Here is a 12,258-nt window from a genome sequence, read left to right as displayed (position 1 = left end):
AATGGGCATTGAATTTAATCTTTTAAAGCTTGGTGCTTGAAGCTCATCACAGTGCAGGCAGTAAGGGAGAGAGGTAGTGCGTGCAGGTGAATCCTGGTGGGAAAGAGTTTTGATTTAATTTCCGGGATCTGTTTTCTTTTCCAGATGTTGAACATACTGGAGCCACTAGTGAATTCTATGACAAGTTTACGATCCGCTACCACATCAGCACTATTTTCAAAAGCCTCTGGCAGAATATAGCTCACCATGGTACATTTATGGAAGAGTTCAAGTGAGTAAGAAATTGTGCATGATGCCGCTTACTGTCATGCAAGCTGCTCAGGCAATGGCTGGAGGAGGTCATTGCCTTTGGGAATGGGTGATGCTGCTTTCCATTGTATCTTAAATGGCAACTCCTTCCAGTAGAACTGGAGCGTTGCTAAACTGAGCAATGGGCACCACGATCAACTTGGCATGGGGAATGGGATCGTTGTTGGAAATATACAGTGCAGGAGGAGTGTTGCTGGGGTTGCAGGCTGCTCTGCACGCCCATCTACTCTACTGCTGCCATAACTGTGTTTCGATGTTTTCAGCTCTGGGAAGCAGTTTGTTCGCTACATCAACATGCTGATAAATGACACAACTTTCTTGCTGGATGAGAGTCTGGAGTCCCTAAAACGTATCCATGAAGTGCAAGAGGAGATGAAGAATAAAGAACAATGGGACCTGCTGCCCAGGGTGAACAGAGCTGGTTTTTAAAGTGCCCTTTACTTATTTTTGATTTTTTAATACAAGACCATTAAAAGAACCTTTTAATAAGGGGCAGCACCAAAGAGCTGCTCACGAGAAGCAGTTCTCGATGCTTTTTCTTGCTGCCAGTATGGCCGTCGTCACTCTGGATGACATTCTGCAAAAAACATCATTCTGTGTAGTTATGTTGTGGCTGGCAAAGAGTGGGGTGTGAAGTGGAAATAGCATAAAGTTTGAAATTACTGTGCACTTAATTCTAAGTGGAGAAATTGAGACCCTAACCTTCTTGAAGGAGGTTTTGGAAGATGCTCGCCAGTTGAATTGACTTCAAGGAATAGAAGCTTTTATGTTGTTAATGCATTGATCCTGGGTAGATTCGATGCTGACAATTAGAGTCCTATACCTCAGACCTTAGCCTGATTAAACAATAATTGTGTGTGTTGACTCACCAATGTCAGGCATTTCTATTTTAAAGTTATTGATTTTAAAAAAAAAAAAGGCTTTGAAAAGAAAAGCTATAAAGATCTTGTTTGTTAAAATTATTCTGGTTTGTTCTTCTGAAGCCTTTATTCCTGTTTCTGCCTGCTAGCAAGGTAAAGGCGTTACTGTAGTGACACAAAGAGCTGGAACATCATCTCCAGACGGTGCCAGTGTGGAGTGTTCATTACTTATAATGGTGCATAAATTAGAGAGAACCTCACTGGACTCTCAGGTCCCAAGCTGGTTTTAGAAATATTAGCATTTGGATGGAAAGGAAGCATAAGCCAGTTCTGCAGCTGTGAGGAGCAGTTACAGGATGTAAACAGACTCAATAACTGTGGAGTCTTGTGACATCGTTTGCATTTGTTTTTAGTGTTACAGAATTCTGGAAAATTGGTGCAGGCTTTCATTTAGTATTAGGTAGTAAAAGTGAGCTGTACCTTAAATTGAAAAATGTATCGCATATGGATTTGTATCACAGTCTGTTCTATCTGTCTAGACCGTGTTAGCGTTATGGCTGTTACGGTGTTGATGGGTGATGATGTAGGAAGTTCTATGGACTTGTAACTACTGAATGTTTATTTTCTAGGATCAGCAACAGGCTCGGCAGTCGCAGCTAGCTCAGGATGAGCGTGTGTCTCGTTCATATCTTGCCCTGGCAACAGAAACTGTTGATATGTTCCATATCCTTACCAAGCAGGTTCAAAAGCCTTTTCTCAGACCTGTAAGTCCTGCTTAGGTTTAACTTTGTTTCTGGCTTCTCTAATGTCTCTCATGTTGGATAATAACGTGGAAATGTTTGGTAGCCCTTTGTCTCCATTCTCCTCCCCTTTCTGCAACTCATTGAAATTTAATTGCTGTTGAAGTTACTTGATGTTAAGAGCATCACCTGAGTCACTGAGATGGTGTGATCCTTCCAGACAGAAGCTGTTTGCATATTTTTTCTTTTAATGGAAAACATGCATAAAGAAAAGATGCTTCCTGCAAGCCTACAAAACGATAATTTTATTAGTTAATTAGTTAATTCCTGATCTTGCTGTATGCAAATCTAGTGATAATCTTCTTTATCACTGCCTTCATGCTGTGATCTGTGTTTTACTTTGGCCTTGTAGGAACTTGGACCGCGATTGGCCGCTATGTTGAACTTTAACTTACAGCAACTCTGTGGCCCCAAGTGCCGTGACCTGAAAGTGGAAAACCCTGAGAAATATGGGTTTGAACCAAAGAAGCTGTTGGACCAACTGACTGACATTTATCTACAGCTAGATTGTGCTCGCTTTGCTAAAGCGATTGCTGATGATCAGGTGAGCTCCAAAAAGATGAGGGGACTAAGGGCAAAAGCACTGTGGACAGACATTCTGTGGACTCTGCAGAATTCTCTAGAAGAGTTTCATCCTACTTTTATGCTGCCACCTGATTTCTATTGTATATGTTTCCAGTTTGTTTTCTTTCAGCAGATCACTTATGTTTGTATTCTGTCTGCTCTTTGTAGATGGGTAGGTTTTCAAAGTGTTTTGCAAACCTATAGACACACATAAATTTCTCCAGCACTTCACATGCATAGGAAGTTTCCTGAGCGTTAGTCACTTACTAGCTACAGCCTCCTGGTAAATTAGCAGAAGTACTTTGTCCTAATTTTGCAAGTGGGAAAACTGAAACATACAAAGAGTTTTGACTCCCTCCCCCCGTTCCTCATCAAGAACATGTGAAACAGGCAGGGCTGGGCCTGAGAGCAAAAGCCCCGTTTAACAATCCAAAGTTCACTTTCTAGATTAACAGCTTCCAAATGGTATTCCCTTTCCTCTTATTAAATGGCTGTGTAATAAACTGACAAAACGCAACACATGTGAGACACCTTTGAACTCCTCATGGTAGTCTTCAGAGCAGAATGCTAATTCTTAAGGTAGATAAGGTATCGCTCACTTCTGTTCCTGTAAAGCTGTTGAACTAGAGAATCGCATCTGTCTGTGCCCGTGTCTTATAATACAAACTTTTCAAAATCTAGAGGAAAAAAATGTTCTCGGTGGCTACTTGAAATTCTAGTGGAAGCTGCTTGACAATATGTGAAGCTGTATTTGCATGTCTAGTGCATGTCTACAAAAAACATGATCTTTTTTCTGTAATTACTTAAGTTCTGATCATTGCAGATAACATCAGTAACACTTCCAAAACAGACCTTATGTGTTTGCACGTGTCTAATGAGCGTGCAGTGTATTTTTTTATGCTGTTCAGTGTACATGGGGGTAAGAATGTTATCCATCATTCATTCATCGATGCTAGCCACGGCAAAATGCACAGCAATGACATAGGGATTAAAAAGAAAGAAGCCTGCTGGTGTGGGAACTGGAATAAAGCTTAATTAACAAAGTAGCCCTTCATAAAAAGGCGGGGGAGTGACTAGTATCTTGGAAACTGTCAATGACAGGAAAGAAACACCAAGGAAATGCACTGTTGGGTAATGGCTACTGGTATTAGGAGGGGAAAAACCAAAACAAAACAAACAAAAAGTTGCTTGATCATGGCAGGGTCTCTCTAAAGCATTTTGATACATCCCCCGTTTGCCAATCCTGGCACGTATTAGAAGGAATCTGAAAACGTTTATAAAGCCCTGGGCATATTGCCATAGTTCTGGTCTCCTTTGGGGACTAGAAAGGAGTTTGGGTGGGCACTGTGTGTCCAGAGCAGTGAATGGTATTTCTTGGTGCGATATAGTGTAGATGAAAGAAGTAGGGCCGTGTTGAACATCTTAAAATCCTCAAGGAAAATAGAAAATCTGTTAGACTTAATGTGTTTTGTTTTGTCATTTAATTCAGCCTTGCACTGCAGTGTAAATAACAATTTTTCTTAAAAGCCTTATATCAAAACATGGTATTGTGAACTTAAAAGAAAATGGTGTCTTTAGAACATAAGCAGCTTTCAAAAGTCCTTGCCTATTTTTTTTTTCCATGAAAGCAGTGCTTGCTTCAGTTGAAATTATGGGATGTGCATTTGGTCTCTCTGGATGCTGTACTATGTAGCTGCATAGTTCTTACTGCACCAATTGGCAGGTTTCCGGCAAGTTTTAGTTCCCTGGGATTTGCCATACTATTTTTGCAACATCAGGGGCTGGGATTTTTGTTTGGTTTTGTTTGTGTTAGGAGAAAGAATCACTTCTTTCCCAGTACTGCCTTACGCATTATCAGAGAAGTTAAGAACTCATGAGAGCTTTTCATTTTATGCTGTATTTTCAGCCAAGACTTGTGAAGACAAGAATAGACAGGAGTGGCAAGACAGCTGTTTTGTCTAAGGAACAACCCTAATAATTATAGTCAGCCTCTCTGAGTGTCTTATTCATTTCGATTAGGTGATGTTGCCTTTTTTCCTTTTTTTTTTTTTTTTTTGGTGTTCTGAACAGTTCTACGGTGGTGATGATCAGTAAAAAGCACAAGTCTACCCCAAAGTTGACATTTTGGTGCTAGATGAAATGTTATCTGCATGCTGCTTTTCTGTCTGACATAATGTTGCGGTTTCATTGATCCCCTCCTTCTGAAGTTTTAAAAATGCATTAAAAGATCTTTAGAATTTTTATGGCGTGTTAAGATAGAACAACTCAGCAAAGTTGGCTTTTTATGCTTTGCTTGTAGAGGTCCTACAGTAAAGAGCTCTTTGAGGAGGTTATCTCAAAGATGAGAAAGGCTGGAATCAAGTCAACCATAGCAATAGAGAAATTCAAACTGCTGGCAGAGAAAGTGGAGGAAATTGTTGCCAAGAATGCCCGTGCAGAAATCGATTACAGCGATGCTCCGGATGAATTCAGAGGCAAGTTGGGTTTTCTAAATCCTGACTTTTTAGGAGAAGAGGGATTTGGTTTGTTACTTTGATTCCAAGTAAGAGTATCTATAAATAGAAACTATGTATCATTTATGAAGCCCTACATCCTGCTCTATTTCAATTAAATAGTTAAGTAAATAGAGTTAAGAGTTTCTTTGGTTTGTTTTTTCCCTGGGATTGTACTGTATTTTTGTGTGCAGATAGAACTTGTAGCTATTGTCCTCAATTTAATGAGGAGACACTTGTGCCCTCAGATCCACTTATGGACACTCTCATGACTGATCCCGTGAGGTTGCCATCTGGAACTATTATGGACAGGTCAATCATCCTGAGGCATCTGTTGAACTCTTCCACTGATCCTTTCAATCGCCAGACGCTGACAGAAAATATGCTGGAACCAGGTATCCGTTTAAGAGTTAGCAATGGAACTGTTGGCTGGGGGAAGCAAATTGTGTGCAGTTTGTTCCATACACTTTCAGAAGATAGTGTAGAGGTAATGTTTCTTTCGTCTCAACTTGTGCAGAAGAGTTTGTTCCTTTTGGTTTTCCTTTTTCTGGGGAAAAAACCCACACCCTTGCTTTCATAACTACCGGGCAAAATGATACTGTTATGGTAGGTAAAAGAGTAACTCATTTACTCAAAGCTGTGCAGAAAATATATCGGTAGAGAAGAAAATAGTAGTAGACATTCCTTATCAGGTTTCTAGAAAAGAAATTGCTATTGGTTATGCAGAGCTTCCTTGTAGTAGTATTACTAAATAATTCAACTGCTAACTTAATAATTCTTTTTTTTTTTATTTCTTTTCCTCTTCTTTATGTTATTAGTGCCAGAACTTAAAGAGCAAATCCAAGCCTGGATGAGAGACAAGCAGAATGCTGACCATTAAAAATTCCCTTGCAGTGCACGCCAACACCAACGGGCAGAACGGGGGCGTGGGCTGTTCTGGTAATAGCGGAACAGATACACTTGGATGGCTATAGATGGGATTAGCACGCCCACTGGCACTGGCTTGCAGTAGTGACCAGGAGCATGTCGACGAGGAGAAAAGCGGCTTAATTCTTGTACATATATTTAAGTGATAACGATGGTCAATAACATGGAGGACAAGCTAGGAAGTTGCTTATGTTACAAAACTGTCCTTCAATATGTCACATTTTGGAGTTTTTACAGCTGAATTATTTTAGCAAAGATGAATGGATCAGGGCAGCATCCCTTCAACCTTATTTTTTACAGCCAGATATCCATTAATTTGATTGTGGTTAGAACCTTGGACATTTTGCTGCTAAAGTAACTTTTCTCTCTTTCCCTCCCTTCTTCCTCTTCCACCCATCAATCCTGCACTGCTGTCTTTTTTTTTTTTTTTGTAATGCAAAAAAAATATCCCTGTGAATCAAAATCATTCCCCTGCCCTCAAAAGAACATATTCTGTGCGATAACTGTGCCTGCAACAAAGTGTTAATCTTGGGATCGTATTTTTATATTACACATATTTGCATATTTGGTTTTTAATTGGTGTTAGACACAAGGATAACTTCAAAAAAGCAAAGACTTCACACATGGATTTTAATTTCTCTTCTTTGAAATGTCCCTTTTCTTTATGTTGATCTAGATGCTCTGGTATTTTTGAAAAGCCTCGAGATAGAAATACATTAGAACAGCTGCCATGAACGAGATGCTTGGGAATACCAGGATTTCAGTGACTTTTAAAAAAATAAAATCCATTCTTTTAATGCTGCAGATACAATATATGCTAAATGAGAGTTCTGAGCCGTTAGAGCTTGTCTGCAGAGAGCAGATCCTTTTACTCTTGGAGGCTGCAGTTTGGGGCAGGGGTCATTTTTTTTTTTATGTTGCGTACCAATTTGTATCCATGGCTTGGCCTTACCAAAGCAGAAAGGGTGCAGGAAATGTAGAATTACATTTTTAAAAAAAGAATAAAAAAAAATTCACAAACATTTTTGTATTACTGCCCCCTGCATATGATACTTGAATTTCCTTTTTAAAAAGGATTTGAAACCACAGTGTTTTAAAATTAAGTCTGAAAAAAAGGTTGTTTTTCTTTTGTTTTTCGCTGTGTCTTCTGTTCAATTCCTGACTCTCTTGAACTACAATAAATGATACACACTCGCACAAAACATTTCCTTTGTCTTTCTTTCCTTTAAGTGTCTCAGTGAAAGTATAAAAAAATTCAAACAATTGGGTGACTTAGTTCAGGTTTGCCGATAGTGATTTAGGATCTGGAGATAACTTAGTAAATTATGTGAAAAATTTCTGTGTGCACAGATATCGGTAATACTTCAAACTAATGAATGTTCCCAAGTGGGTGACTCTTACACCTATTCATAGCTACATGACAGTTGGTGGCAGTCTCCAAGAGGAATTTTAGTTAGGTTATATATAATCCAGTGCTGACCTTTGAGAGGTGCAAGTAATTCTAAATTAAAATGTGAAGATGTAGTAGGTTTGGGGGTTTTTTGGTTGTTGGTTTGGGGTGGTTTTTTTTTGTGTTCCCCCCTGCAGTGTGTGTGTGTTCCAACAGTCCATGCAGACACAAACTTTGGAATCTTCTTCCCGCTCTTGGGGAAAACAGAGAAGCTTGTTTGTTGACAAGTTTTAATTTCTTAACCTTCACTCCTTCCACAAATTCAAATCCTCCTCTTCCAAAGTCACAGAACAAGTCTGCTGTGCTTTTACCTGCAAGCTGTCACTCAGCATCAAAATCCCTCATGGTTTTGGAACATGTTATAAGGGTACGCAGCGAGCTGTAACTTTCAAGGTGCGTTTTTTCCTTTTTAGTAGAGGGGTAATTATTTTCTGCATAAAGAAACACTCCTAAATGTTCCACTGTCACCTCTTTATTAAGGATTATAGCATGAAACCTCTACAAACATCCCAGAATATATACTTTATTTGGAGGACATATACTTTATTATGTATATGGAGGACAACTGTTCAGTGGTGTATATATTTTTCTTTTTTTTTTTTTTTTTTACTGGAGGATGAATGAACTGCTATGGTTTCACATTATGGGTGTTTTTTTTCCTGTAAGGTAATTTTATTGATAGATTGGGAATGTGTTGTAAAGATGGAAGAAATGTTTTCTTCTAATTTTCTTCAACTATTATAAATTAGACACACCACCACCTTTTGTGAATAAAGATGCTGTGGAAACAATGAGCAGTCTTACAAAATGAGAAGAGGGCAAGCAAAAATAATCTGTCCTAAAATTAAAAAAAGCCTCATTGCTAAGTGTAGCCTATACAGGGCTTGAGGTCTGTATTCTCTAATAGTTCTTGATATTTCACATTTGAAGTGTTATAACTAGTATCAAAGAGGGTTGGGAATTTAAATGTTTTACCAGAAAATCTGTATGGAACCTAGCTCTCTTTAATGCAAGCATACAATGAAATTCTTTTTTATTTATTTGTTCCCCTGTACCAACTGAAAGGTGTGTTTGAACAAATTCAGGATGTTTCTCTTAACCTTGTCTGACAGGAGGAAACATAAATATTTACATTTGGTATAGGATGTGTTAATCAAGACAATGCCCTTCAGAATCTGATTTTATGTTTATTCTGCCATCATATCAGAGTTTCAGCTGAGGAATATAAATAGCAAAGTGCATTACTGAACTGTTTTGTCTAATTATGGGAACCATTTATCACTTGAAACTGTGTCAATGCAGATATTACAGAAGACACAAAGGCTCACATTAAGTGGCTAAAAAAATTTTATCTGGAGAACTAGGTATCAAGTATTTCAAAGGTGTGAATTCAGACAGTCTCCCAAATTCAGCATTCCTGGGCAGACTAATGAAATAATTTTAATATGAGCAACTGAAAGTACCATTATATTGCTTTCCTCTGGATACAAAAGTGAATCAAACCCCAGCCTTTCAGTGGATAGTGGGCAGAGTAACTGAAAAGGAAAGCTGAAGTTAGTATTGGATTAAGTGTAAATCTCCCACAAAAGCACATCATCTGTGTGATAATTCTTAGTTTAATTAATTTAATACCACCTGCAGTTTTTGTGATTTCCCCTCCTCCTACTAGCATGTCACTTAGCCTTTTCAATCCCACTGTGAGTTTACTAGAATGCAGAGACTGTATATTAGAGATCACAGAAAGTATCAATTGATCAAATTGCCTTTGACATTTAGCTGTAACTGCAGAATCTGAATAGCTTTGAGCTGTGACTTGCTCATCCCAGGAACAGCTAACTTACATAAACGTTGCAAAATGTGCTTTTCTTGGAAAATTTGAAGTTACATGGTTGTATCGCTGCTCTTTACTTGCCCTCTAGTTATGGGACTAGAGAAACTACTGGGGCAAGTTCTGATGCTATAGCAATACAATTCAGTACAATTGATTCTATTATATCACAATTTACACTTATGTAATAGCACAATTTACATCTCTGTCAACTATTCCCTGCTGGCAGCAAGGGCAGGCTAATGCTGTTAATAGCAGGATGACAATGCTGCTTTAGCCAGCAACAGATTGACTCCAACAAGCCCCAGGAGCGTTGCTCTGCAGTGTACCTGTCTTCCTTTTCGTTATCCCTTAGCTTAAACCTACCCTCTTTCCTGTAATTAAACAGGCTTCCCAATTTTAGGTAGTGTATCTCGGTGATTTGAATAACCAGCTATATTTATTTGTACTAATAAATGCAAGAAATTTTTCGCAGTACTGCTTGCTTTCATTTTTTTGGTATAATAGTGCTCAAGAACACTTTTCTTGTGCTGGGGACCTTCATTATCTGAATATTTTATTGAAAAGGCATGTCTAAATTCTACTTTTAAATGCACGCATGCTTGCAGAGAATTGCATCTGTTTCTGCTGTTTTGCAGGGTTACATGGTATTGGTCAGAAGCATATAAAAACAGTAAGAATGGTCCCTTTCCTATAAGGGAACAGACATTAATTTTTTAGACAGAATTCACAAGTAGAACATTGAAGTAGAATTCCATTTAAGTACATTTTTTAATAAGTTAATTCTAAATTACCCAAGGAGACCTGACTTTCAAAAATGATATTGAGAAGGCTAGTCTAAATTGAGATAAAATGCCTAAGTTCTATAATTAAAAAGGCATCATAACCACCTAGATGAGGACTGCCTTAATACATTACCATCTTTCAACTCCATACTTGAATATTTGAAGAGGAATTTTCCTCTTGTCTCCCTCTGCAGTGAGTGACCTCCCAGACGCTATACTGCCTCTGTCATGTGCTTGTTACCATTTCTTTCTCAACATGTAACTAGACTTTCTCTGAAAATTTCTAGCAGGTTTTTCAAGGCTCTGTAAGCAAGCAGCTGAATTAACATACTTGAACTATTTATGTGAGAACTCTCCAAACTTAGACATAAGACAGTGATGCAGAACTACTGTTCCTAAGAGACACTACACAAACTTTGCTGAAGTAAATTAATCACGCTATTACCACAGAGGACTACAGCACACACCCAGTATGCTGACAGTTTGTAGGATTTCAAAACAGGTTTTGTTTTTTGTATTTTTTTTGTTTTGTTTTAGAGAAATTGTAACTCTCTGCATGGACCAAGATAGAACAGTTACACTACACTAAAAACACCACTGAATCATATGTCCCGTCATTAGGAAGTCTTCCAAAGTTGGATTAATGGTATTTTCTAAGACATATGAAAGCCACCTATTCTTGCTTTGCTGTTTCTGTGGTGGTATGTCCCTGCAAACCAGTGTTCAGCTATGTCTTGTTAGGCTTTTACGTTCATAGGCATAACTGCAGATGACATGTACGCAGGATGAGGTTGGCAAGGGGGAAAAGTGACTTTTCACCAAACATAAAGTAACAAATAACTCATTCTCCCAAAATGCTGGAACTGATGGGACATGAGAGATCGTGAAGATTAATGTAGTTAACAGCAAGGGGCCTGTAAATAAACATAAACCTTGCTCTGAAACTAGAAGTCTTGGGTCCCAGATGTTCTCAACAGCTTAAATCCAATTCATATATGATGGTGTGTGTATGGAAAACAGGTAATGAAGGTATTTAATGTAATATTATTTTCTTTATAATGTTTATAAGCCTAAACACAAGCCTGTTTCTAATAGAATCAGAATGGTCATAGTTGGAAGGGACTTTAGAGACCATCTTGTTCCACCCCCTGCCCTGGGCAGGGACACCTTCTACCATACCAGGTTGCTCCAAGCCGCGTCCAACCTGGCCTTGAACCCCTCCAGGGATGGGGCAGCCACAGCTTCTCTGGGCAGCCTGGGCCAGGGGCTCACCCCCCTCACAGCAAAGAATTTCTTCCTTCTATCTATCTACTCTAAATCTACCTTCTAACAGTAGAAATGAACAAAGTACTAATGGAAAGGAGGAACTTTAAAGCTGAGGTTATTGTCACAAAAATAAACTTCTACTTTGAGAATATGTGAAATTACTGACAGTGCAAGAGGTAATACAACATTAACTAAAACAATCGTGTACATAAAAACACATTACAAGATGTACAAAATTTATCTTAGGCTGCTCAGAAAACGTTTTGAAGGCGGGGGTAAGGGAAAAATTATCCCTCCCCTCAGAACTACCACCGTTAGGACTCCTTCAGGGTTCAAATTCCTACTGAATCTCCCTGGAGTTGGCGAACCCGCTGCCTCAGCCACGGTTTTCCGGCAGGCACGCATGCCTACGACGCTCATGAGGCCCTCGAGTCGGGGCCGCCAGCCAGCCGCGTACCTTAAAGCGCTTTTTTCAGTCACAAGCGCCCAATTTCTGCTCACGTCTTTGCTAAGGAAACACCCGCCGCTCTCCGGCGCGCAAACTCCCCCCGCCGCCTCAGGAGGCGCGCACGCACACAGCGCGGCGGAGCGGTGATGGGACCGGATGCCCTCGTGCCGCTCGTTATAGGTTAAAACAGGGAGGACGCGGATTCCGTCCCGCGCTCTGATTGGCTGGGGACGGAGAAGAACTGATCCCCTGTGTGCCCGAGGCTCGGCGGAGGGATTGACTCAGAGGGAGGAGTGGGGATCGTCGCTGCGGACGGGCATTGCCGAGCTCTGATTGGTGAGCGTCCGTGTCACCCTGTGATTGGCACGGTAGGAGGCGGGCACGCGGCGATTCTGCGCCTGGCGATTGGTGAAATGCCGGGAGGAGGGAGAGCCGGCGCGCGGCTATTGGCCGGCCGGCCGCTCCTCCCCCTGCGGAGGCGGGTTCAGGCGCAGAGCCTTGCGATCCTGTCAGTGTGGGAGCGGCGCTC

General features: G+C 40.0%; 1 protein-coding gene across 3 annotated transcripts in view; it reads left to right on the top strand.

Moving 5' to 3' along the window:
- UBE4B (ubiquitination factor E4B) overlaps positions 1-7,154 on the top strand; it is a 40,718-nt gene extending 33,564 nt beyond the window's left edge. For all 3 annotated transcript variants that reach the window (XM_063353596.1, XM_063353595.1, XM_063353597.1), the window contains 7 exons: positions 145-271; positions 573-717; positions 1,799-1,933; positions 2,322-2,513; positions 4,833-5,007; positions 5,274-5,420; positions 5,844-7,154. In XM_063353596.1, the coding sequence (XP_063209666.1) occupies positions 145-271; positions 573-717; positions 1,799-1,933; positions 2,322-2,513; positions 4,833-5,007; positions 5,274-5,420; positions 5,844-5,905 (983 nt within the window). In that variant the 3' untranslated portion in view covers positions 5,906-7,154. The remainder of the gene's footprint in view (positions 1-144; positions 272-572; positions 718-1,798; positions 1,934-2,321; positions 2,514-4,832; positions 5,008-5,273; positions 5,421-5,843) is intronic.
- The last annotated feature ends 5,104 nt before the right edge of the window (positions 7,155-12,258 follow it).

The sequence above is a fragment of the Chroicocephalus ridibundus genome, chromosome 16 (genome assembly GCF_963924245.1).
Source record: "Chroicocephalus ridibundus chromosome 16, bChrRid1.1, whole genome shotgun sequence".
Classification (NCBI taxonomy): Eukaryota; Metazoa; Chordata; class Aves; order Charadriiformes; family Laridae; genus Chroicocephalus; species Chroicocephalus ridibundus.
The sequence above is the reverse complement of the archived record's forward strand: the minus strand, read 5'-3'. Positions and strand labels throughout refer to the sequence as shown.